At 42.0% G+C, this 27,371-nt stretch overlaps 1 protein-coding gene across 1 annotated transcript; it reads right to left on the reverse strand.

The window, feature by feature from the left end:
- Window positions 1-12,673: 12,673 nt before the first annotated feature.
- Window positions 12,674-13,348, reverse strand: LOC109165295 (pheromone-processing carboxypeptidase KEX1-like). The gene has a single exon (XM_019314026.1). The coding sequence runs from the start codon at window positions 13,346-13,348 to the stop codon at window positions 12,674-12,676; it is 675 nt and encodes a 224-aa protein (XP_019169571.1).
- Window positions 13,349-27,371: the final 14,023 nt, after the last annotated feature.

Consider the following 27,371-nt stretch of genomic DNA (forward strand, 5'->3'; position numbering starts at 1 on the left):
GATTTATGTTTCAAGAAATACACCCAGACTTTCCTAGAAAAATCGTCAGTAAATGTAACATAATATCGAGAGCCACCCATTGAAGGTTCCCTGGTAGGTCCCCAAACATCAGAATGCACATAATCCAGAATCCCTTTAGTTTTATGCTGCCCAGTAGAAAAACTGACTCTAGTCTATTTCCCAAGGACACAGAACTCACAGAAATCTAGCTTACAACATTTAACTCCTTTTAACAAATTCCTTTTGTGCAACTCAGACAACCACGTTCACCAACGTGACCCAAACGTAAATGCCACAACCTAGTAGTATCATCACTAGTTACCCAACAACCTATAAATGTTCCCTGTGGTCCTTTTCCCTTTCATCACAGTTAAAGCACCCTTACTAATTTTAATCGTTTCCTTATCACTCTCAGACTTATGAGTAAAACCATTAGCATGCAAACAGCCAAGAGAAATCAGGTTCTTAGTTAATCCCGATATATGTCTGACATCATGCAAAGTTCTGACAATACCATCATACATCTGGATGTTAACATCACCAATACCTATGTGACGGTAATAACGTTACCGGTAATAATATAATAATGCTATAAGAGAGTAACAATAGTTGTATTGCCTTTTGTCTCAGTATATAAAGTACAGTCCGTCCTGCTCAGCTGAGGGAAGTTCTATTTATGCTAGGTCCTAACGGTAACAACATGAAGAGACATCCTTGGGGAGCTGAGCTAACGGCAAGAATATGAAGAGTCATGAATGAGGCGTTGATGCTTTAACTCTCTCTCATCAATGGTGGCATGAATGGTGGCTTCAATGACAATAAATGTGACACCTGTTGGAATTCTAACCGTTGGAGCATCCATGCGGTGTCGGGTCAAATATGGTGCCGGGTCAGATGTACACTTATTATCCGGGTCGGGTGCCAGCCCTATTATCCTATCACCAGTCCCCCCTACTCCTGAGTATACGAATGTGTTTGAGTTGACTTGGGAGTAAGGCTGAATCAATGGTGATATTGTGCCATCCTGATTGATTTAGGATATGCGTTTTGTTTTCCAGATCCCTTCCTGCCTGAGCGATTTGAGCACCTTTCTATCAGCTCTTGTCACCATCCGTCGGTTTCTGCGGTTAACATTACCTTTTTTTTTTTTTTTTTTTTTTTTTGCGGCGTGGGTCGGCTTCGGGTTGGGGCGCCGCCTCAGCCTGGTTGAGGCGGGTGCCTCGCCTTGTTGCCGAGGCACTGCGCTTCGGCCACGGCCTAGAGGCGCACTTGGCCGAGGCGTGCGTCTTGGCCGAGTGGCTGAGGCGTGCGCCTCGGCCGGGTGGGTGAGGCTTGTGCCCCGGCCATGTGGCTGAGGCGTCGCCTCGGCCAAGTGGCCGAGGCGTGCGCCTCGACCTTTTTTTTTTTTTTTTTTTTTGAGTGGCCGAGGCGTCGCCTCGACCAGGAGGCCGAGGCGTGCGCCTTGGCCTTGGGCTGAGGCGCGGCCTCAGCCATCTGGCCGAGGCGTGCGCCTCGACCGTTTTTTTTTTTTTTTTTTTTTTTTTTGAGTGGCCGAGGCGTCGCCTCGACCAGGAGGCCAAGGCGTGCGCCTCGGCCTTGGGCTGAGGCGCGGCCTCAGCCATCTGGCCGAGGCGTGTGCCCCGGCCATGTGGCTGAGGCGTCGCTTCGGCCACTTGGCCAAGGCATGCGCCCCGAAAACTTGGCCGAGGCGTGCGCCTCGACCACTTGGCCGAGGCGTGCGCCTCGACCACTTGGCCGAGGCGTGCGCCTCGACCACTTGGCCGAGGCGTGCGCCTCGACCTTTTTATTTATTTTATTTTTTTTTTCGAGTGGCCGAGGCGTGCGCCTCGACCCCCTATTAATTTTTTTATTTTTATTTTTCGAGTGGCCGAGGCGTGCGCCTCGGCCTTGGCTGAGGCGCGCCCTCAGGCATCTGCCTCGGCCTGTGGCTGAAACGCTGCCCGCCCCCCCCCCCCCCCCCCCCCCCCCCCCCCCCCCCCCCCCCCCCCCCCCCCTTTTTTTTTTTTTTTTTTTTTTTTAATCGAGGCGCCGCGCCTCGGCCTCGGCCGATAGCCGAGGCACCGCGCCTCGGCCATATTTTTTTTTTTTTTTTTAGAGTGTAGTGACGGCTGTGGTTGATCGAAGGTGGTTTTGAAAACCTTTTTATTTGAGAGCGAAGTAACCTGGGCGGACCATGATTACTAAATACTGTTTACAGGTCTGGGCGGGCCACGACTTCAATATATTACTGATAATATCTAATTAAATTTTCTGAGTTCCGTACGCGATCGATCATCCTTGCAAATGGTGTGGACTTTTGGATTCTTTCCTCCAATCTTTTTGCATGCTTTTACATAACAACTGTGGGTTGCTCGCTGGTTTCCTCTGACGACCCCTATCCCATTCGGAGTAGGGAACTTCATACACAAGTGTTCTACCGACACTATGGCCTTGAGGTCCTCCAGTGCCGGCCTCCCCAAAATGATGTTGTGCGCCCAAGTGAGTCTTACCACGATGAATTCCATGTCAAGTTTGCGAATGTTAGGGCTCGTGCCTATCTCCACTGGTAAGGCCACCGACCCCTCCGTCTCCACTGAATCACCCGTAAATCCAGAGAGTGAGGTACGTACTTCTTTGAGCTGGTTCCTAGGTATCCCTAACTTGCTGAAGGCATCGTAATACATCACATTGACTGAGCTTCCTGTGTCGACTAAGATGCGGCGGACAATGACATCGTTGACGTCCATCTCAATCAGCAGGGCGTCACGATGGGGTAGCGGGCCCTCTGGGAGGTCATCATCAGAGAAGGTGATGGCCTCCTGTCTCTGTTTCTTTTCTCTAGGAAGACTCACCACTTCTCCCATGTATATCTGTCGGCTCCACTTCTTTTTTTTCTGCGGGCGTGTCGCCCCCTGCGGGTCCACCATAGATAGAGTGTATGGTGTGCTTCTTTTGTCGTCTGGGCGCCACCTCGGTTTCTTTCTCGCTATCACTCTGCTCAGATATTTGGTCGTGGTCTCTTTTTTTGGCGTTTGAGGTGGACGGCTCGGTGCCATCCTCATTCATCCGGACATTTTTTGGTGGATTGTGTTGCGGCTGTTGCTGCTGCTTGGATCGCTTGACGAAATGTCGGAAGTAGCCCTGCAGGATGAGGTCTTCTATTTGTCTATTCAAAACGTGACACTCATTCGTATCGTGTCCGGCATGCCTATGAAACCTGCAGTACTTTGTTTGGTCTGCCTTTGGGGAGACCTTCATGCACTCCTCGGGGAATTCTACCATTCCCATCTCCTCAGCTTGCTTTAGAATGACACTGACAGGATGGGTAAGAGGAGTTAAATCATGCAAGGGGACCAGGCGAGGTCGTTCGTAGTCTCGGCCCTTCCCTGCGGTCGGGTGGTTTGAGAGTGGTGCCTGGCTGGGCGGACCAGCTTTCCCAGGCTTCCCACCTTTCCTACCATCCTCTTCGTCCTTCTTCTTCCTGTCGACGTCCTCTGCTTCGGCATAGCGGCTAGCCGTCCTCATCAGATCTTCGTAAGAGCGGGGGTGGTGGGCGTTCAGCTGCTTGTGGAAATACCCTGATCTTAAGGCATGGATAAATATTGGGATCGCCACCTTGGAGTCGAAGTCGTAGACATTATTGACTTCCTTTTTCCATTTGATCAGGAAGTTTTTTAGGCTCTCGCCTCTATCTTGCTTTACTACGCACAGGTGAGAGAACGGTTTCTTACGTTGTATGCTACAGAGAAGTATGTCAGGAAGCTTTTGGACAACTCTCCAAAATTTTGGATCGACCCGTCTGGGATGGTGTTGAACCAATCTTGGGCCGTTCCATCCAGGGTGGACAAGCACGCTCGGCACATGATGGCGTCCCCTGCCCCAATCATCACCATAGCAGCCTTGTACCTAGTCATGTGGACACGTGGGTCAGTGGCTCCTGTGTATGCCTTGATGGCGGGTAATCTGAACCCTCGGCAGAGGTACGTCCATGATGTTTGGGGAGAACGGTGCTGCCATTCGTACCTCGGGTTCCGGCGACTGCTCCCGTGCCTCCACCCTTCTTGCTAACTCCTCGATCCTTCTATGCAGCCTTTCGACCAGGGCTGATTCGTCAGGGTGCCGGCGCGGGGCCGGCTACCGCTCCTCCATGTGTCGGTGTGGAACCCGCTCATCAACGCGTCGCTTCCCCGCCGAGTGCCGTCGTGGAGCCGGCTCTTCGACGCGTCGCTCCTCCAAGTGTCGGCGTAAGGCCGACTCATCAACGTGTTGGCGTGGGGTCGGCTCCCGAGACTCGCCCACCTCCTCTGTGGGTGATCTCTCGGCTTCTCTGTTTTCGTGTTGGCGAGGACCTCTGGTAGAGGATCCCTCGGCCCGTGATCCTAATCTTTGCCGCACGGGCGCCCTTTGTCCCAATCGTTCTGGTGCAGATTGGGAAGGTCCTGGTTGTCGTCTGGCCGGTCCACTTCTTTAGGTCTCCACCCTTATTTCCTGGGGCCGCGGCGGGGGCACTTGGCTTTGTAGTCCCACCGCCACTTGGTTTAGTGCCGCCGCCACCGCTTGCTGGATGGTCGCCTGGAGGTTCACGACTTGGTTCGCCCCTCCATTGTGGAGCTGGTCTCGGAGGTCCCCTCCATTGTTGAGTTGGTCTCGAAGGTTTCCTCCATTGTTGAGTTGGTCTCGAAGGTCCCCGGGCCTCCCGTTGTTGAGCTGTTCTCGGAGGTCCCCTCCGCGATTGTTGGTGAGTTGGTCCCGAAGGTCACCTGAGGCATTGCCATTGTTCACTTTGCGGGAACCGTGGGAACTGCGAGACACCATTCTTTCCAGCTTGCTGTTGAAAGAGGAATGAGTTGTGTGTGTCGTAGCCTGCTTGAGTATTGGACTCAGGCTCTCAATGAAAGCACCAATGACGGTAATAACGTTACCGGTAGTAATATAATAATGCTATAAGAGAGTAACAATAGTTGTATTGCCTTTTGTCTCAGTATAGAAAGTACAGTCCGTCATGCTCAGCTGAGGGAAGTTCTATTTATGCTAGGTCCTAACGGTGACAACATGAAGAGACATCCTTGGGGAGCTGAGCTAACGGCAAGAATATGAAGAGTCATGAATGAGGCGTTGAGGCTTTAACTCTCTCTCATCAACGGTGGCATCAATGGTGGCTTCAATGATAATAAATGTGACACCTGTTGGAATTCTAACCGTTGGAGCATCCATGCGGTGTCGGGTCAAATATGGTGTCGGGTCAGATGTACACTTATGATCCGGGTCGGGTGCCAGCCCTATTATCCTGTCACTATGATATTATGACATCTATCATCACCCAGAAAAACAGAACCGAAAGTACCTGACTTATAGGTTGTGAACCACTCCCTGTTAGGTGTAATATGATAAGAGCATCCTGAGTCTAGAATCCAAGCATCTGACAACTTACTCGATGAAACTGCTAGAACATCACCTTCACTATAATCTGAGTCATCATCATGCACCACGTTCTCCGCCTCTTGTTGTTTTTTCAACTTTGGACAATCTCTCTTTATGTGCCCAATCTCATAACACTTGTAGCACCGGATTTTTCTGCTATTTCTGGACTTAGACCTAGAGTTTCTCCTCCCAGAATTACCCTTCTCTTGTTTCCTTCCACGATCCTGACCCTCTTTAGCATACAAACATTCACCAACAGACGATCCACTCTGCAAGCGCTTATTATGAGCCTGCCGGGCCGCAGAGTTCTCGCTGTATTTAATCGTGCTTTTCCCGTATGTTAAAGTAGTCACCAGATGTTCAAAGGAAAAAGGTAATGAACATAGCAAGATCATCGCCTTGTCTTCATCTTCAATCTTGACATCAAGCCTGGCCAGATCTGAGATTATCTGGTTAAAGACATTAATATGATGCACCAAGTCTGAACTCTCCTACATCTTAAGCCCATAAAGCCTTTGCTTTAGATACAGTTTGTTCGTTAGAGATTTTTTCATGAACTGAGTTTCCAATTTATCCCAAATTTCTTTTGGGGCTTCCAGGGCCATAACGTGATACACAATTCCATCGTTTAGGCATAACCGAATAGTTCCTGTCGCACGCTCCATCAAATCTTCCCAATCTTCCTCTTCCACATTAGCTGGCTTATCCGTCTTCAAAGTTTTTAGAAGACCCTGTTGTGCCAACAAATCCTTTACCCTAGATTGCCATAACCCAAAATTCCCTGTACCATCAAATTTTGATACATCGAATTTTGTACTTGAACTGGTCATCTCAACCAGAGCTCTGATACCAATCTGTTGAGATTAACGAGAACAAGAAAAAATAATAATGGCTGAAAGTAAAGAAGACAAGATTTACGTGGTTCGGCAATGTGCCTACATCCACAGGAGTGAAAATATTCTCTTATTATTTGAGATGGTGATACAGGTTCGGAGATACATTGATTATATTTATAGGCATATAATCTCCCTTTCACTCCTATTCCTTATATGGGATAAACTCATATTCCTAATCCTTATATGTGACAAACACAACATAAAGCTTATAGGAAAGTGATTACACACCAAAAGATCTCGTTTCTTCACTTCCTTATTATCAAACACTCAAATTTGGCAAATATCTATAAGCATTAAATTCTTTTTCTGAGGTAGGATGAGTTCTGGATTACTAGACTTTGCAACCAATTTCCCTAAGTTGGAACAGTTTGAAGGCATGGGCTTTCGTAGATGGCAGAAAAAGATGAAGTTCCTCCTTGTGGCTCTAAACGTGGCATACATACTAAGTACCCCAAAGCCGGATGTTGGATTGTGGCTCTAAACGTGGCATATGTACTAAGTACCCCAAAGCCAGATGTTGGATCTCAGTGCTGCACTATGCTTACTTCCCAAGGGGTCACCCATCCTGGGATTGCTGGAAGTCAAGCACGCTTAACCATAGAGTTCTATGTTACCTGGTTGCCATACCCTACTCTCCAAAAACAAGCTAATCCTTGTTCTGCACCAAGAATCAACAATATTCAAAAACAAACTTCTTCAGAAGAGTGAACCCTAAAATTGGGTATTTCACCCTTTATGCAAAATCTAAATAACTAGCACTTACGAAAGGGATTAATGCCTAATCCAAACTCCAAATCGAAATACTCTCACTTCATAAATAAGAACAACTAAAACGCACATATGAATACTATGAACACTGTAGAGGAAATAAAAGAAAGAGTATTAAAATGGTTTTCTATGAAGATGCAATGTTGAAGTTGAATCGACTTCAATCCGAGATTAAAAGATTGGATAATATGTTGATGATATGTAATCGCAGCTAGCCTAGCCCTAAAAGATGAAAGGAAATAAAGGGAATCCGATTGAAACTATCTAGGGTTCGCCTCCCCCAAAATACAGCATAAAACACTTTTATGTACTGTTCATATTACGCACAGTGGCACGGCCAAGGGCATGGTAGTGCCTAATTCAGCGTAAAATGAAGTGTACACTGCCGCAATTTAGCATGATGAAAGGCATGGTTGTGCAAAATATTTTAGGAACCGCCTTGACCTGGTGGCCATACCCCTTGCCATGTTAATTCTCCTAGCGTACTCCTCGATCTTCATTTATTGTTCCAAAATCAACGAGAAATGTCCCAAAATATTTCCTTTAATTTTTGTGAATAAATGTGCCTAAGACAATAAAGCACGCAAATAAGTGTCAATATGCACACATGATTCGGGGAACTTTATGCACAAAATAGGCTAAAGTTTAGAGTAAAATATAAATAAAGAATACGTGTTATCAATAAGTATTGGAGAAGAAATTCACTCCAAAATTTAAAACTTTAGTCCCTTAGAGGAATTCTTGATCCAAAAAGGTTGACGACGATAACGAGGAAAATTATGATCAGTGAAATATAGAAGATGTCATCCATCTCTCCAAAGTTGAACATGAGGCAATCTAACAGTGGCGTTTGGATAGTCTTCCATGTCAATGGTTGAGGGGAGCCACAAGCTGAAGTTACTCTGGGAGGAATAGAGAGATCAGAATTAGTTGGTCCGAAAGGAATAGATGTTCCAACAGTTGTTTGAGAAGGAGTGGAGAAATCATAAGAAGTTGGAGACACTATTGAAATTTCGGAGGCAAGGGAGAATCTGAAGGAGATGAGCAACTAGAAGAAGATGTTCAAATCTCATCTAATAACATTTTCAATGAGGGCAAATTTGTAATGGACTCCACCAGCCTGGTGGCTGATTACCTTGAAGGAACTAAGAGAGATGTAGAAGAACCTCACTTGATAAATTTGATGATTAGAAAGCTCGTATGCAGGTACACTTATTGGCTTTACACGATGAAATGTGTGAAGTAATTTCAACTGGCCCTATCGAAATATTGAAAGCCAATACGACATTTGTCCTATCGGCTTTAGAAAGATGTTATGCTAGTCACGCCATGGGAGGCAGTGTGATTGGCTATTCAGGGGTTCCAATTCACCTTGTCATGCAAGCCATTAGTAGCCACTACTTCGAGAGTGTGCACTGGATCAACTTAATTGCACATAAAAGCGGTTCAACCAAAAGGGTATTAACAAGAACCAAACTTTTAACATTTTAGGTATTTATAGAAATCATACTCCACTCATAGAAAGTGTGGCCTATTTTGTACTATTTCATATTAAAAAGAAACTAATAACACACATATCTTATTCAGTGTACTAATTTGTAATTCAACAATTATTATTCACTAAAGCTAAGGTTAAAAGACATTTAAAATGTAAATATATCAGAGCTAAGTTTCAATCTTGGGACCTATGGGTTATGGGCCCACCATGCTTCCACCACGCCGCTCTAATTTGACATATTTTAAGTAATTATTTTATATTAAAGATTGGTTTTTGAAGTCATTCAAATAACAATGGTCCACCATCTTGCCTTGAACTTCACTGTCCAAGGATCAGCTGCTACAAAGTCCAATAGAGTTAGCTATGTTCCATGAGAACACACCACTAGGAGAAAACTAAGAACCAATCTCAGTCATAAAGATCTTATTCATCCGATTTTTTCAGATGTAAGACTGAGATTAGTTCTTAGTTTTCTCTTAAGAACTTATTCTCATATAATCCATCACCTATATATATTTTGAATCGCTACAAGTGTTTACTAATTAATTTACCATAATGGATATTGTTTTTAATAGTATATATGTATTAAGCAGCTTGTAGTGCGATACACCTCAATTCCAATGGGGGCATTGACTCGTGCTTCAATAAGTTGACAAAGTATATATGAACAGATACTACACTGTAATAGAGTAAGTAGTACTAAAAAAACGTATATATTCATGTAATTACTTAATTATTAATTTACTAATAATCATAATTATAATTCTGTAGATCAGCGGTTATTGCAAATCAAGATTGGAATGGCGATCATTTATGAAAGGACTTTGTTGTGGGATGCATATATCTGTTTTTGAACAAGTATCTGTAATACTATTAATTGTTTAAGCGTACAGTTGTCTACATAAATTAAATTTTTACGAATTATTAGATATAGAACAGAGAACTGCCTGCATTTACGTAAATAGATTTAAATCACGTACGTACAAATTGTATGCGTATAAAATTGCCTAAATACACTTAAGTAAAATATATGAAATGACGTTGTGTATAGATTTGAAAGACATATTAGACCCAAGAATGAGAACCCTGGAGTCCAAGAAGGCAACGCAAACCAAGAAGGTGACCCGAGTGTTGGTCCCAGTAGAGTTATAGCGAGAGTCTAGAGGGGGGTGGGGTGGGGTGGGGTGAATAGACTCATTTCGTATTTCGCCAAATGACAACCTTTCGGTGTTATGGCGCAGCGGAAATGTTGAATTCGTTTTACTTGCTTTGCACGGTTTGACATTATTGAGGAAACTTTCGGTTTGGGCGCGAATGATAGTATGATGCAGAAAGTAAATAAATTAAGTAAAGAGATAAGGGGACGAGAGTTTTTATAGTTGTTCGGCCAACTTTGCCTACTTCACTCTTCTTCCACAACTTATCGAAGGTTTGCACTATCACTCGTTAGTACAAATACACAAGAAGCTTCCTTGATCACTAAGTCGGGCAGCTTCCTGCAGGTTTTTCAACTCCATGAGTTTACTCCGCCTCTATCAACTTCTTCTTCAAAGTTGAGGTTGGTAGAAATTGAATTCTAATTTCTCCAACGTGGAGAAGTCTTGACTAATGAAAGATGGTTGTTTCGTACAAGTTGCAAGACTTCTTCAAGGTGTAAGATGAGGATCAATGGACATCTTCAAGTATCTTCACACCTTAACACTGGTTAGCAAAAGCTTGATAAGGACTGAGAATGTTTAAGAGCTTTTGCTTGATAGTTAGATCGAGTAATAAGAACCAGCACCTTCTTAGTTTATGAAGGTGGGTTTATATAGGTGAGGAAAATTTCATCCGTTGGATGGAGATGGTATTTTCAAACCTATTATCCAGTGGGTAAGGACCTGGGAGCTTCCCGCATTAAATGCTCCATTAATGAGGTTTGTACCTTGTAGCTGTTGATGGCATGGATAGCCTTGGGGTTTTGTCCTTTAGCTTTAGAGAATAGTACAGCTTCATTTAATGCTCCTTGGTATGCGTGTCCCACATGTGGAGGTCCTTTTGTTCCTAGGATGTTGTCAAGTCAGACAGTGAAGACATTCTTCTTGTTATTGAAAAAGAGGAATGTCTTTAAGGATTGTCATAAATAAGACTGTCTCTTCGAGGTAGATGACAACTCCTGATTAACTTTCGTTTTAGAGACTTCATGCTTCGTGCCTTGAGTCTTCTTTCGTCTTGATAGCCCTAGCATCTAAGCATAACTCGTTTTTGTGTGTTTGACTAGCTTAACACGAATTACAGTGTGAGTTATGGCAACTCTCGTCTAGGACAAAAGCAGCGATTAAGAAAGAACAAAGATTAGGGGTCTACATTCTAGGTTACAATGGTATCATCAAAATCCTAATACAAGTGTTCCTAACAATTTCCCCCTTTTTGATGATGCCAAAACCTATATTCTTTTTATAAGCCTGATAAAAGTCCTATAAAGGATTCTTTATTTCAAAACAACCATTATCGAGAGTTTACAAGTCATTTCTAAATAAGTGCCGATATCAAACAAGACTCTGACAAGAAACTTAGACAAGTAACACGAGATGTGTAACAACGAAAGATTTCATATAGATAGATAAACTTACAAAAAGAAATTTCAGAAGAACAGAAAGTAAACATCTTACATTTCCAAAAGTTTCGCCTTCTGCTGCTTAGCCTCCATATTTTCACGAGTGTCTCTTTCCTTTTGCTCCTTGAGCATTCTGTCAATGTCAATCTCTTCATTGATTCGTTTTCTGAATAGTTTGATTTGATTCTCCCTAATCAGATCTTCATATTTTCCCTTTATGTTGAGGCTTATGTAGTTGTTATATGCTTCAAGAATGTTTGCTCCTTCAACAATTCCTAACTTCCACCACGAGATAAGCTTGAAAGAATTCATTCCTTCTGTGTAGCTTTTTCCTGATTCGGCATGTACTTTGAAAGCTGCATTGTAGATAACTCCGTGCTCAGAACTTCGGCTTACTTTCGTGAGATCTTTGATCAGTTCTTTTACTCGCCCTCTTTCCTGAAGTTATTCTTCTCTTCTACGAACATCTTCATCATGTTTTTCCCATAGCTCTCTATTCATCCTTCTGATCCTTTCATTTTGAGAGCTTATATGATGTTGTCTTGTGTGGTTCTCCTTTGTCTTCATCCACACAGGAACGTTGCAACCTTCAAATCGCTTCCCAATCCCTTCTTCATATGTTATAAAATCCATAAAGTTTCCCATGCCATCCATTGTTACCTTTCTATCTTTCATAAGCCTTTGTCTTAGACTCGTTTTTTGTCTCTTTGACAACCCAGTGAAGATGTATTTGGACTCAGAGCCGAGCGATTGGCGAGGCTTGATAGAATAGTGTTGTGACTGTTGATGACCACGAGATGAGTGATATCTTGATTGAGAAGGTTGATGATCTCGGTAAGGTGGAGGGTTCGTGCTTCTTCTTTCAGAATCATTCTGTGCAAAAGATGGAGAGCGATTTCTCGAGTTGTCCCTAGGATGATCATCATCCTTATCATCAGGGTTCCTCTTTTCCCCCTTTTTGGCATCATCAGCACAAGTGGTAGGAGGAGTGGACAACTTGTTGACTGCAGCAAAGGTATCTTGCACATATCCAAGAATTTGATACAGATACTGACCCATTTGAAAGGTATTGTCATGTGCAGTCTCCAACTTTGTGCAAGCTAAATCAACATGCTCTTTGAGGCTAAAATGCGAGTGCTTGAGTTCGTGTTGTTGCTTTGCGACCTTGTCGACAGCGGTGTGAAGTTCATGAAGTTTCTTTGCCAAGTGAATATGAGACTGCTGTTCGGGCGGAGCTTGTTGTTGTGGTTGAGGTTGTTCTTGTGGTGGAGAGCAAGATTGAGCTTGAGCCGCCATCAGTTGGTCCACCTTCTTAGATAAGTCATCCAAAGTTTGAGTGTCCCTTTGGCGAAGCGTTAGATATTCTCGGTGGATGACTTCAGCTGTGTGAACAGTTTCTCTCATAAGATTCATGACATGATGTGGAGAGACTGGTGGAGATTCTTCTTCAATATTTGTTGGGGAGGTGTCCATGTGTTCCGCTTGAGGTTGTGCTTACATTTTGCCACCACTTGCAAAGCTTATCAGGATTGGTGAGGCATCCATTTTGTCATCACGAGGAGTTCCATCTACTCTCTTGATAGGAGTTTCGTCCATAGGTTGAACATGAGGGACGATAGCTCGAGACAAGTCTTCCGGTTGAGTGTTTGAAGTTTCGTCATCCTTGAGTGATGCTTCCCTTTTGTCATCACTTCGGGAGGAAGAGTTGTGTGATGAGGATTCTTCGGGGATTGCAGCATCATTATTCGTGTTACCCCCATTCTGATTGTCATCATCATCAGCATCGTCGTCATCATCATCCTCATCGTCTGCATCCTCAGCATCATTAGTATCTGCATCTTCTTCATCCTCAGATTCATCAGTTATTTCTTTCCCATTTTCGTCCTTTGATGCACTGACTTCGCAATTGGGATCGTTCTGGTGCGATTTTTCTAAGTCAGTCTTGATTGTCAATAGGAGCATTGCATAACGAAGCTCCTTCATTTCTGCTTCAAATGCTGGATCCAAGGGAGGTTTGTTGAGCTCGATGCATAGGGGTGCCTTATCCTTACCGAGAGTGCGATTGGTCACTTTATAAGAGTACACTCGTCCAATTGTTTCAAGACGGAGTGCTTCGTAGACATCTTTCGTGCCAACCCACTCTAGGGCAAATTTCTCTTCTTCTTTCATTGCTTCGGCTGTTTCAAGTAGAGTATCTATTTCGGCTGTGCGCTATTTCTGCCATTGCATTACGCGGTTGTAGTCAGTCTCTATAGCCTTTCAAAGAATTGATCTGGTGATGGAGGGATAGGCGCAACTACTGGTGGTGTTATCACTGCTTTTCGGATCAATGATCGTATCAGGGATCACCTGATTGTCCTCAACTACCAATGCAGGTTCTTGTGTCAGAATACCCGGTACCTGCTCTGCAAGGGTAGGTTCTTGTGGGAGGGAACTTTCGGTAGGAGGGATAACATCATCATTCTTGTTGGCAATCACTTCTCTCGTCTCTTCTGGCAAGCCAGGTTCTTGTGGGAGACTTAAGTGATTGACCTCCTTTTCCATGACAACAGGTTCTTGTGTCGAACATGGAGAAGTTCGCTCTATTGAAATGGGTTCTTATGGTTGGAGGCTTTTCAAAGAGATAGAATCTTGAGGTTCTGAAGAGGATCTGTGCTTTCGTTTCTTGGACGGTTTGGAGTTTGCTTTTCTTCTGGATGATTTATTTTTCGCCATTGAATTCTTCTCGGAGGAGGCTGCTTTCGGGTTTTCCTCATCTTTCGACTTATCTTCCCTCTGAGAAGATTTTTCTGTCGTCTTGTCTTCCCCCTGGGAATATACCTCTTTCGTTTTGTCTTCCCCCTGGGAATATACCTCTTTCGTTTTGTCTTCCCCCCTGGGAAGATTCTTTATTCCTCCTGGTACCTTCCTTCGCTGAGAGAGGTGTGACGATTTTTCTGGAGACTTAATCTGCCCCTTTTTACTGAGAACAGAGAGAGCAATATTGTCATCGTCAGAAGAGTGGTCCACAATGATTGGATCCACTGATAGAACAGGTGGAGTCCGAGTTGTCATTTCTTCTGGATTTGCTATCGGAGTGGGAGATAGTTCCTCATCAGTAGCTTCTTTCGTTTCAACACAAAGCGAGTTTTTCTCCCTCTTCAGTCGTTACGGCTTAGGCTGATCATATTCTGAATCCTTTGCCTTTTTGGACTTCCGTTTAGCCTTGACCTGCTCCAAAGGTATATCTAGTTCTAAAGCTTTCTGCTTATCATAGCCAGTGGGCTTGTGCTGCATGTGACATGCCTTAGGTCCATGCCTGATTCCTGGTTTCATAGGGATTCTCTTTGTGGTGAGGAGGTGACTAACCAAGAACCCGTAGCCCATTTTCTTCGTAATATCTCCAGGGCTTTTTCTATTAAAAGTGATGACATGTATGAGGTTGTTGAAAATAATTTTCAACCAGTCCACCTTGTGATCATAGAGAAATGCGTGCTGCATTTTGAGCTTTTCTTTCGTTACATCGTCTGTTCCCGATGTCTTGTGTTCGACAAGCTTATTGAAGATGTCCACTGTGAACTCGTAATCCAAACGGAACCACTTCTTCTTCAAAGGCCATGTGATTGTAGTTGGACTTTGCTTGTTTTTTATAGATGCATAAAAATCATCCTGATCATAGTGATAAAAGGCAAGATTGGACTTGTAGGACTCGTCTATCTGAGGCAATTCATAGGCAGCCCTAATATCCTCCGATGTGACTGTTACTACTTGGTTGTTGACTCTTGAGGTTATGGTAAGAGTATCCGTAGAAACAGAAGCATTCATGTAACATTGTGCAACATCCGTAGGGAACCAACTTAAGCAAGGTGATGATCTTTTCGCCGAAGTCTCGATCGATGACATACTTCAGGAAGCCATGTGCATCCCACATGCTTCCTCCGACGATGAGGGGGTCCGAGATTCAATAAAAGCAATACCATCTATGGGAAAGGTTGGTATCTCCAGTGTAGTTGGTACTTCAGGTTCAGCTTCGGAGGTGGTAGCTTTTGGTGATTTCGCCATTTGAGAGGTTTTTGAATGTAGTGACGGTGTAAAGGCAGATTTGATATGAAGAGTGCATAAAAGAGATGAGGAATGGTATGAAGAGGGTTTATGTAGGGTTTTCTTGGGTTCCGGTTATACAAATACGGGTGACCCATTTTAGTGATGGGTAGTTTGAATTTCAAACTTTCAACCGGTTCATTTCTTCAAAATGTAACTGATCTGGTTATTGGAGTATGATAAGATCATGCTCAGATCAGTTTTGATCATTCCATATTAAATGTAGAGAGAGAAATCCACTCAACTGCATGCATATGCATTAAATTCACATCAATTCTTCTGTCAGAGATTGTGGGGTAGTGGACCATTTTTCTCGGCCACATGATCCCCATGATGAAACGTGTTAACGGTTCAGATGATTCATTTATTTTGAAGCTTCTTAAGTACGACTGAAAATCGAAACAAGATAAACTTTACTAGACGAAAGATCCATTAGACAAATAAAGTCTAATGAACATAACATACAACGAAACTTTTATAAGATAACCCGAGAGATGTCTTATTACACGAGACAAAGATATTGAGCACTGTCACTACATCTCTCGTAGTTTAAAGCTTCATGAGTCTTTATTCCTCGGCATTTTTCTCCTGTTGGGCATAATCAAGGTATTCCTTCTTGTGAACCTCAAAAGTGAACACTTCTCCCACAATTGTCTCATGGTCGGTGCCCATAGGGTCTTTTGAAAGACCTCGCCTTTCCATGTCATCCAGTTCAGCCTTAACCCAAGCCTCAACAGCAGCATAAATAGCCATGTATTTTTCATCATTTTTAAGATGAGGCGCAATCTTTACAAGCGAGAGAAACTCAGAGATGCTTGAGACTTTGGTGGGTCCATCAGTTGAAGATGAATCCTCCAACAACGAATTCTCTGGTTCATGACGAGGAGCATTCTTGGATTTAACTTTTCCAGACAAACTCTCGGTTGTGAGAGACATTGCTTTTCTCTTGTCCATGATGATATAAGTTGTGAAGAGTGAAGCCATATTTCCCGAAAATGTCCTTTATATAGAGTATAAGATTTTATCAAAAGGTGTGACCCGATTGACTAGCCATAGTCACGAATAGCACGCTTGAGAGAATATATGCATTTCCAAGAAAGATATTCCCAGTCATTGGTATTCTATGGTAAGTGTGAACAAAAACAACTAAAGTTTCGTTCATCACTCAATTAAGTTCAAACTAAAATCATTGAAACCAAGATTTTATTATTCATCCAAACGAGAGAGACAGATACAGAAAATGAGATACATAATCCAAAAGATTAGTTTTTCTTCCTCTCGTTTGCCTTATCCTCATGAGGCTCAGCTTTCGGTTTCTTGAGTTCTGCCCACATTCTTTTGTACCATTTGCCGGTACGCAGAAATTTAGAGTCCGAAGATGAAGTGGGTTCTTCTTTACGCTCAGATTTGATTTCTTCATTGAGATAATTGGCACAATCTTTGACATAATACTTGTTGGGCAGATCAGCAGGGCTTTTCTCTTGTTGAGGGACTTCCTCTTCTGGAGGAGCTTCCTCGGGTTCCTCAACAATGTAGCCAGCCATCTCATCATACTGAGATGATGAGTCGGTATCGGAGGAGACCTCCAAGGGTGGTTGAAGACTGTTACCAGGGTATAGGTCTCCCTGTTTTTCTCTAATTTTCCTGGCGAGTTCTCTTTGTTTGCGAGAATCTCCCCTTGTAAAACGCTTTTTAGGAGCCATTTTTTAAGATGGTGAAGATAGAGAAGAGTGAGATATGTCCCTCCTTTTATAGGTATAGCGTGAAGAGATATCGATGCGAAACTACCCACAGCATTCAGTGCTGTAATTTATGACCATACATTTCTTCAACTGACCATTAATAGCGTAGTAGACTTTGAATGGATATTTTCAAGAATATCATAATTTCAAGGTCAGTGAGATGATTCCAATGTATGCAAATATCAGACAGTCAGAGATTCATGCCAGAAAAACTTCATTAATAAATGCACGAAACATAGAGGAACAGAAATGCAGAATTAAGGACGATTATTGAACAAATAACGACAAGATTTTCATTTCTTTCCCTTCCCTTTCCCTGTCTTACTGGTTTCGCCCCTAGTGACCTTAGGAATTTTCCTTGATGTAGGGGCTTTTGGACGAGATGGTCCCTCGAGAGGATACATTTCTTCATCAGATTCTCCTTCAATGTACCCAACAAGCTCAGTCTCGCAATCATATGTTCGATAGAACTCCCTAAAATCTTTATCCATAGTGGGATTGTTCCTGGAGTCTAGTGACAAGAAGCCCTTTCTAACAATTAGAGGGGGTTCCTCATTGGGATCAAAGGATCTGGCATCTTCATCAGCACATCTTTTGATGAGTTCATCAAAATCCTCACTTTCTGAGTCAGATGAGATATTCAAAGGATTCATAGGATTGTTGCCGAGAATATGATTGCCTTGTTCATCTTCTTCTGGATGAGCTCGGGTTCTCCTTGATGCTTTCCTGGTAATTGAAACTTTAGGAGCCATTGTTGAGAAGTAAGGGATGCTTTTAAGTGAAACCAATGTCCTCTTTTTATAGCAATTTGAGATGAAGATCAATGTTTTATGCAGTGGTTAACCATTAGGAGAGACTATGATTTTTGTAGAGCCAATTAGCATTTAGATCCATGCATTCATTGTCATATTTGATGCATTTAAGAGATAATGCTTTATCTTTGACCCGAAAGAAATAGTCTGACATTAAAGATTCATGGTCAAAAGAGCAATTAGTAACAGCAATAACGGTAGATAATTTCATTGAAATGAATCGTGCAGAGATACTCCAAGCCATATAGATAAAAACAGACACTGTTTAAAGAAAATGATAAGGCACGTGAAGCTCCAAACGAGTCAACTCATCAGTCATGTCATGCAGATTTGCCTTGTTCGCATATTCGTCCAGTTCCTCTAGAGAAAGAGTGGGCGTAGTTGAGTTGGTTGGTGACTGAGAGTGAACTAGAGTGAAGTCTTCATAAGACTTTTCACTCTTTTGTGGAGCCTCAGAAACTGGATACCAACGAAAGGTGGGTGAGTGAGATGAGTGCTTGTTAGCATTGTTCAAAACCATCTTCCTTTCGTTTGCCAGACGTGTTGCCTGTGCCAGACATTTGTCTTTCGTGGCCAGAGACTCGTAGACAGCATTGTCCAGAATTTCTCTTTCTTTCGGGGTGGCCGAGTTTGGCATGGAGAACGTTACGTGGACCCTATCACAATCTTCCACTAATTTCATTATCGTGGCACTAGTCAGTTTGCCTGCTTCCTGAAGGTGGTGATCACGCCGAATAGCTCGTCTCTCGGCCTCGTCCATCTTTCCTTTGCCCTTATCCATACCTGCAAAGTTTTACTTACTAATAGACTGATTGTGTGAGTAAAGTTCATGGAAGGAGGTTCCAATTTATAGATGCAAAGGTTGCGTGCAGATCTGTTTAAAATATTATAGATGACATCACTAGGTTTCGTGTTAGGAAGTAATCAACAAATTTTGTGATAGCCTTTTTCATATTCTATTCATGATAGATAGATTCACAGCTTATCATAGTGACCCAGAGTAATTCTTATGTCATTTTCTTCTTGCTGCTTGCTGTGGACTTAAGTGGTGAAGGCAGTTTTGGAGGAGTGCTTGATGGTGAATAATCAAAGTTATCGCTTCTTTCCAGCACACTGTCCTCCTTTGCATATCCTATGGAGTTGCCAACAGAGTGAAATGATTCACGTGATTCTTGCTCTGTTGGTTCACGCGGGAGGTTTTGGATTTGTTGTGAACTTGCTAGAAATTTGTTTAATGCCTCCTCATCAACTAGAGGGTCATGGAAGATTTCAGTCTCATCTTTCCTCTTATCTGTGATTGTCATTTTCGCTTCACTTCCTGTACTCATACCTGCACAATCAAAGACAAAATCTAGATTTCTTACTCAAAAGGTATGTTAGTGTGGATTTGGTGACAGTATGTTTTCCCTTTTTATAGAGATGTTGCGTGTGAGAAGGAACCAGATCTTGATTATATCGAGAAGATTCTGTAAGAATATTGTGAGAATCTTTGCATATTTGATTCCCAAACTTTATGCCATCTCAATCATCCTGATTTAATGTCTTAGGGTAGAGAATCTTGCTTCACTCAAGGGTTTTGTGAGAATATCCGCATGTTGATCATCAGTGTTGACATAATCAAGAGATATATATTTTCTCTCAACGTGATCACGAATGAAATGGTATTTAATATCAATGTGTTTAGTTCGTGAGTGTAGCACAGGATTGTGTGTGATCACTACTGGAAATTCTGAAATTTCCGACCACCTGAAAATGATCTTAAATTAAGTTGATACCAAAAAGTCCAAAAGGTGGTCGGAAATAGCAACAAAGGTTTTTCCGGATACCAAAAGTGGTCGGAACAAGACTTTCAACTTGATTTATGATCACTTTCAGGTGGTCGGAAATTTCAGAATTTCCAGTAGTGGATGGCAATTGCACTAGTGTTATCACATTTGATGCTCACTTCTCGTGCATTTATGCCATAATCCTTTAACTGATGAGTCATCCAAAGAATTTGAGCACAGCAACTTCTAGCTGCTATATATTCGGCCTCAGCCGTGCTGGTAGCAATGGAATGTTGTTTTTTACTAAACCAAGACACAAGTCTTCCCCCTAGGAACTGGCAGGTTCCTGAGGTTCTTTTTCGATCAATTCGGCATCCAGCAAAATCGGCATCCGAGTAGCCAACGAGATCGAAAGTTCCTTCTTTCGGGTACCAAAGTCCAACACTTTGCGTCCCTTTAAGGTATCTCAAGATCTTTTTCGTTGCACTCAAGTGACTTTCTTTCGGTTTAGCATGAAATCTCGCACATACTCCAATAGCAAACGAAATGTCAGGTCTGCTTGCTGTTAGGTATAAAAGAGACTCGATTATACCACGAAAGTTTTTCTAATCCACATCTTTTCCTTCGTTGTTAATATCCATTCTAAGAGATGTGCTCATAGGAATTTTAACAGATGTCTTTCCATCAATGCCAAACTTTCGGATTAGATCTTTGGTATATTTGGCTTGACTAATGAAAATTCCATCTGAGCATTACTTTACTTGCAATCCCAAAAAATAGTTTAGTTCTCCCATCATGCTCATTTCAATTTTTCCTTGCATAAGGTTTGAGAACTTTTCACACAAAATAGGGTCCGTACTTCGGAAGATGATGTCATCAACATAGATTTGCACTAGAAGAATATGATCATCATCTTTAATACGAAAGAGCGTTTTGTCTATGGCTCCTTTCGTGAAACCACAGTTAATAAGAAAGTGTGAAAGCGTATCATACCAAGCTCTTGGAGCTTGTTTTAAGCCATATAGAGCCTTTTTGAGATGATAGACTTTTTCTTGTCCAAAGTCGACTGAAAAGCCAGGTGGTTGCTCAACATAGACTTCTTCTTCAAGAAGTCCATTCAAGAAAGCACTTTTGACATCCATTTGATAGACTTTGAAGTCTTTGTAAGCTGCATAGGCTAAGAAAATTCGTATAGCCTCAAGTCTAGCCACGGGGGCGAAGGTTTCATCAAAATCAATTCCTTCATCTAGGCAATAACCTTTAGCTACAAGACGAGCTTTGTTCCTAACAATGAGTCCATCTTCACTCATTTTGTTTCTAAAGACCCATTTAGTCCCAATAACATTCTGATGTGTCGGTCTTGTGAAAAGTTCCCATACGTCATTTCGTTCAAATTGATTAAGCTCTTCTTGCATGGCTATCACCCAGTCAGGATCACTTAAAGCTTCTTCAATGGATTTTGGTTCCATTTGTGATAAGAAACATGCCATCATATTTTCGTCCAGGGAGGCTCTTGTTCGTACACCGTCTTGAACATTTCCAATCACTTGATCCGGAGGATGATCTCTTAACCATCTAAGATCGGGTTCAAAAACATTTTGCTGATTTTGTGCATCCGTTTCAGGAATATAAGGTAGCTGAACGTAAATCATGGGTTCGGATGGTGCTTGAACATCAGGAGTGTCTTGTTGTACATCAACATTTTCTTGAGTTGTAGTTTCGGGCTCAGAGATCTTCAACTGATATTTCGTGTAGGAAGTTAAGATATCATATTCATCTGAGACTTCTTCTTCGTTTGGTTGAGAGATTTGACTTGGATCACTTGATGATTCAATACCAGCTGGATTTTTCTCAGATAGTTCGTCGAATTTGACGTGAATGGATTCCTCAATCACCATTGTTCGTTTGTTTAGGACTCTAAAGACCTTACTTACTGAGGAATAACCCATGAACAATCCTTCATCTGCTCTTTCGTCAAAGGCTCTCAAATGATTCTTTCCATTGTTGTGAATAAAGCACCTGCAACCAAAGACATGAACATAACCAATACTCGGTACTTTACCTTTTCATAGTTCATATGGGGTTTTGTTGTAGTATTTGTTGATTAGGGATCTGTTTTGTGTATAGCATGCTGTGTTTATGGCTTCGGCCCAAAACCGCTTTGGTAAGCCTGAGTGTGTGATCATTGTTCGTGCTGTTTCTTTCAGGGTTCTATTTCTCCTTTCGGCTACTCCGTTTTGTTGAGGAGTTCGTGCTGCCGAGAGTTGATGAAAGATTCCATTTTGTGCACATAACTCTTTTATGACCTTGTTAACAAACTCAGTTCCTTGATCTGATCTTACCCGAATGATCTTGACCTCCTTTTCTGTCTGCAGTTATCTCAAGAGATTTGGAAGAACGACTTCGGTTTCATTCTTTTTCTTCAATAAAAGCACCCAAGTATATCTCGTGTGATCATCTACTATGACGAGATCCATGTGTATCTCGTCTCAGACTTGCTGGATCAACTGGTCCAAAGAGATCCATGTGTAGAAGGCTTAATGACTGAGAGTTTGCATCCACGTCCTTGGACTTGGAAGATGACTTGATTTGTTTTCCTTTTTGACATGCCTCACAAAGTTTGTCTTTTATGTAGGATGCTTCGGGTAAACCTCTCACGTGATTTTTCCTGCCTAGTTTGTTGATTGTTTTCAGATTTAGATGACTTAACTTGTTGTGCCATTCTTGACTAAGATCTGGATTACTTTTAGCCACAAAGCAAACGTTAGAAGAATTCCACGAGATTACGTACATGTTTTTCTTCCGTTGGCCAGTTAACGCGATTTCTCCATTTCTCGTGTTGATTATTTTGCAATTGTCCTTGGAGAATTCAACTTTTTCGCCTTTGTCACAAAACTGACTTGTGCTCAGGAGATTGAATTTTAATCCTTCTACATAGGCTACATCTTGGATGGTTATTCCCTTTTTTATGATGTTTCCTGTTCCACGAGTTTTACCACTGGTTTCTCCTCCAAAGATGACTTTAGGTCCATCGACTTCTTTGAAATTGCTCAACATTGTTTTATCACCAGTCATATGTCTTGAGCAGCCACTATCGACATACCATATGACTTGTTTGTCCTGCAAGAAAGATTATATGTTTTTAGGTACCCCTTGAGTTTCGGGTCCTTGAGGGTTAGATGTCAGCTTTGGAATCCACATGAGCCTAGAGATTCATCGACTCATCCTCGGTCCTCTGTATCCATTAGATGTACGGTAATCATAATGGATCTTGGCAAATGTTTTAGCATTGTATCTCTCGTGAAAATATTCTTCAGGAGGATTTTCATAATACTTGGAGTAATTGGTTTGTTTACGCAGATAAACTTTTACAAATTCCGCTCTTATGGCCCAGTCCATCCATTGCCATAGACAGATCTTTTGAAGGATCTTTCGTTTTGTCTGACTCGTCCTTGGTCAGGATTCTTTCGAGTTGGCTTAGGACGATATTGCCTCTGGTTAACATTCGGCCTTTTCCGTGATTGAATATTCTTGTTAGGCCGACCTTTCTTATGGTTTAGATTTTTTGTTTATTGCCATTTGGTCCATTCCTTTTGACATATTTTTGTCTAGGATTGCCGTTGAAAGATCTTTCATCTCTAGGATCCACAATTCGTTGCACAGCCTTACCTTTCGGTTGGCTTGTTGATTGTGTGTGGCGATATCCTTAAATTTCGTCATAGGCTCAGACACCTGGGTTGGACCTTGAATAAATGCAGCTTGAAAACTTTCGTGAGAATAAGCATTCGTGGATTTGTTCAAGCCGACTTGTGAAGAGGAGCTGGGGTCAAAACCAATTCCCGTTCTTTTCCCGGGCAGTCTAGATTCATTCACCATTCGGTCCATTAGATTGGACGAATTTTTGAATTTATTCAAGACTTCACGCAATTCTTGCTCTCTCTTTTCTCTTGCTGTGCACTGCTCTTTCAGAGCGAGAACATTTTCCTCAAGTTGCTTCTTAGCAATGGCTAGCATTATGTTCTCGACTCGAACTTACCTTAGCGCATTATAGCTAATCATAAGCCGAGAGTTCTCCTCCTTAGGTTTAGAGTATGTGTTTTTTATCACTTTGAACTTCCTCATCATTTCGGTAACAGATTCATTTGAAGTTTGACTCCCCACAGAATTGGACTCTGCTGAATAACAAGAGGATGATTCAGAATTTACCTCATCCTCGTCAGCCATAAGGCATAGATCTTCTGATTTTTGGCTGAACAGGCATAGCAGTCCTTTTTCCTCTTCAGTACTTTCGTCATCTGAACTTGAGCTCGAGGAACTGCTTTCGGCCTCAACAGTGTCAGGAGTTTCGTTCACTACCATAGCCTTTCTCCTTCTTTCGTTTCTGGAGCTTGATGATTCTGGCTTATCATTTCTTTTGTAACTATCTCCGGCTTATTTGGATGAGCTTTTGGGTAGTGTTGCTGTCTTGATGCTTGCTCACAATTGGGTGAGGACAGTTTGCCTTGAAATGTCCTGGTTTCCGAAAGTTGTAGCACAACAATTGCGAGTCTGAAGTATTAGGCTTTGAGGTTTGAGGCGAGCTTTCGTGTTGCTTTCGGTGGCCCGAACGATGGGAGTCTTGGAAGTTGTTCTTTCTCATAAACCTCTTCATTTTTCTAACAAACAAAGCATATTGTTCATCACATAAGAATTCACAAGAGTTAGATTTTGACCTGTCAGAAGTTGATGCTTGTTTGTTAGCCACGAGAGCTACATTTCTCGTTTCAGATTCTTCCGCATCCTTTGGTTCATGCTCAAACTCGTAAGCCTTGAGGTCACTGAAGATTTTGGCTGTGCTTGTAGTCTTCATGTCTCGGTTGTCTCTCATTGCAATGACTTTCATCTCCCAAGACTTCGGCAGACCACGAAGTATCTTCAGATTCTTTTCCCAAGATCTGTCAAATCGCCTATAAGTCTGGTGAACCTAAGTTCCATGTCCATGATAGTTTCATTTGGCAGCATCTTGAAGTCTTCAAACTTCTTCATAGCCACTGTCAGCGTGTTGTCATTCTCCTGTTCATCACCTTCACCCAGGTTCATTAGAACGTTCCAGATCTCAATGGCATTCTTGCATTTTCGAACTTTGGGGAACAAGGAATCGTCGAGAGAGTTGTAGAGAATGTTTCGTGCTACATTGTCCAGGTTCGCCCTTGTTCTTTCTTCTGAGGTGAGCTGTGACTTTGGTTTCGGTATCATCTGCTCAGCGCCGGCTCCTTGAGCTGCAGCTTGCGTGTTTGCCATCATGATTGTGATTGGTCCAGTGGTGATTACATCCCACATTTCGTCATGGATAGAGCAATGAAGAGCTTGCATTCTGACCTTCCAGTCATCGAATTTAGATAAGCTAAAAGCAAGCTGCTTAGAGAGGTTAGCATGATCCTTTTCCATTTTTGCAAGAAAAATGCGTGCAAAGCTGAAAAAGTGCGAATTTTCAGAGATTTTTGATAAGGGATCTACCAGGCAGTAAATGCAAAGCCTTTACCGATGAAGGTATCGGCTCTGATACCACTTGTTGGTCCCAGTAGAGTTATAGCGAGAGTCTAGAGGGGGGGGGGGGGGGTGAATAGACTCTTTTCGTATTTTGCCAAATAACAACCTTTCGGTGTTATGGCGCAGCGGAAATGTTGAATTCGTTTTACTTGGTTTGCACGGTTTGACGTTATTGAGGAAACTTTCAGTTTGGGCGCGAATGATAGTATGATGCAGAAAGCAAATAAAATAAGTATAGAGATAAGGGGACGAGAGTTTTTATAGTGGTTCGGCCAACTTTGCCTACTCCACTCTTCTTCCACAACTTATGGAAGGTTTGCACTATCACTCGTTAGTACAAATACACAAGAAGCTTCCTAGATCACTAAGCCGGACAGCTTCCTGCAGGTTTTTCAACTCCACGAGTTTACTCCACCTCTATCAACCTCTTCTTTAGAGTTGAGGTTGGTAGAAATTGAATTCTGATTTCTCCAACGTGGTGAAGTCTTGACTGATGAAAGATGGTTGTTTCGTACAAGTTGAAAGACTTCTTCAAGGCGTAAGATGAGGATCAATGGGCTTCTTCAAGTATCTTCACACCTTAACACTGGTTCGCAAAAGCTTGATGAGGACTGAGAATGTTTAAGAGCTTTGGCTTGATAGTTAGATCGAGTGATAAGAACCAGCACCTTCTTAGTTGATGAAGGTGGGTTTATATAGGTGAGGAAAATTTCATCCGTTGGAGGGAGATGGAATTTTCAAACCTATTATCCAATGGGTAAGGACCTGGGAGCTTCCCACATTAAATGCTCCATTAATGAGGTTTGTACCTCGTAGCCGTTGATGACATGGATAGCTTTGGAGTTTTGTCCTTTAGCTTTGGAAAATAGTACAGCTTCATTTAATGCTCCTTGGTATGCGTGTCCCACATGTTGAGGTCCTTTTGTTCCTAGGATGTTGTCAAGTCAGACAGTGAAGACATTCTTCTTGCTATTGAAAAAGATGAATGTCTTTAAGGATTGTAATAAATAAGACCGTCTCTTCGAGGAAGATGACAACTCCTGATTAACTTTCGTTGTAGACGCTTCATACTTCGTGCCTTGAGTCTTCTTTCGTCTTGATAGCCCTAGCATCTAAGCATAGCTCATTTTCGTGTGTTTGACTAGCTTAACACGAATTACAGTGTGAGTTATGGCGACTCTCGTCTAGGACGAAAGCAGCGATTAAGAACGAACAAAGATTAGGGGTCTACATTCTAGGTTACATTGGTATCATCAAATCCTAATACAAGTGTTCCACAAGGTTTAGGTTGGTTGCACCCAATTTGTTAGTATTGGTTTGCACTAAGGTAATGTGGAATTATGGATTAGTTAGTGGTTTGTATAGGCATTATGCCCTTGTGGGGTGACCACTTTTGGGTCACATGTAAAACATTATTTTGGTGGCAATGAATAACTCCTTAAAAAAAATTCGTTATTAAACTTTTCCTTTTGGCTGTAATTTTTTCATATATATATATATTATATATATATATATATATATATATATATATATATATATATGTATTATTTTTTTTAAAATAGTAACTTTTCGAGGCACCCACCTGTAAGTGGGTGCCTCGGAAACAAATTAATAAAATAATAATAAAGGACTATCCAAGACACCTGCAGTGGAGCAGGTGCCTCGGAAAGTCCGTATTAAAAAATTTTTAAAAAAAATCATCATCCTCTTTCCGAGTCACCCTTTATGGGTGACTCGGAAAGCGGAGGACTTTCACAGTCTCCAAGATCCGAGTCGCCTGTACAGGTGACTTGGAAAGTGTTATATGGGAGACTCTAAAACCTTTTTTTGTACTAGTGAATTATACAAATTTATTGATTCGTACCGGGGTCAATTTGTTTCATCATGATGAATGAAATCATATAAGGAAGTTAATTCATAAAATTCATAAGGAAAATAAATGAGGCATGTTGTAATCTATTGGCTCAAGCATAATTAATCAAAGGAATTACAAAGAGAAAGAAAATGAGTGACAAAGCAAGAGTATAATTCCTTATCCAACTTCTTCATCCAATACAAGGGGTACATCTCCATATGTATAGTGAAAGATTACAAATCTACATAATGAGCTATAAATGCGTCCGTTACAGACGTTACAAATATTGTCCACTAAATACATTTTATAACAGATAATATATATAGAATGGAAATTACAATTGAAATCTCCCTAAATGCAATTAATGTGATTATAATGGAATTACATTGCGAATTTGTGATCATTTTA

Source organism: Ipomoea nil, unplaced genomic scaffold (genome assembly GCF_001879475.1).
Source record: "Ipomoea nil cultivar Tokyo-kokei standard unplaced genomic scaffold, Asagao_1.1 scaffold0117, whole genome shotgun sequence".
Classification (NCBI taxonomy): Eukaryota; Viridiplantae; Streptophyta; class Magnoliopsida; order Solanales; family Convolvulaceae; genus Ipomoea; species Ipomoea nil.

What these genes read in the sequence shown, in the direction of transcription:
- LOC109165295 (XM_019314026.1), bottom strand. Translation starts at nt 13,348, where the DNA reads ATGAAAGAAGAAGAGAAATTTGCCCTAGAGTGGGTTGGCACGAAAGAT.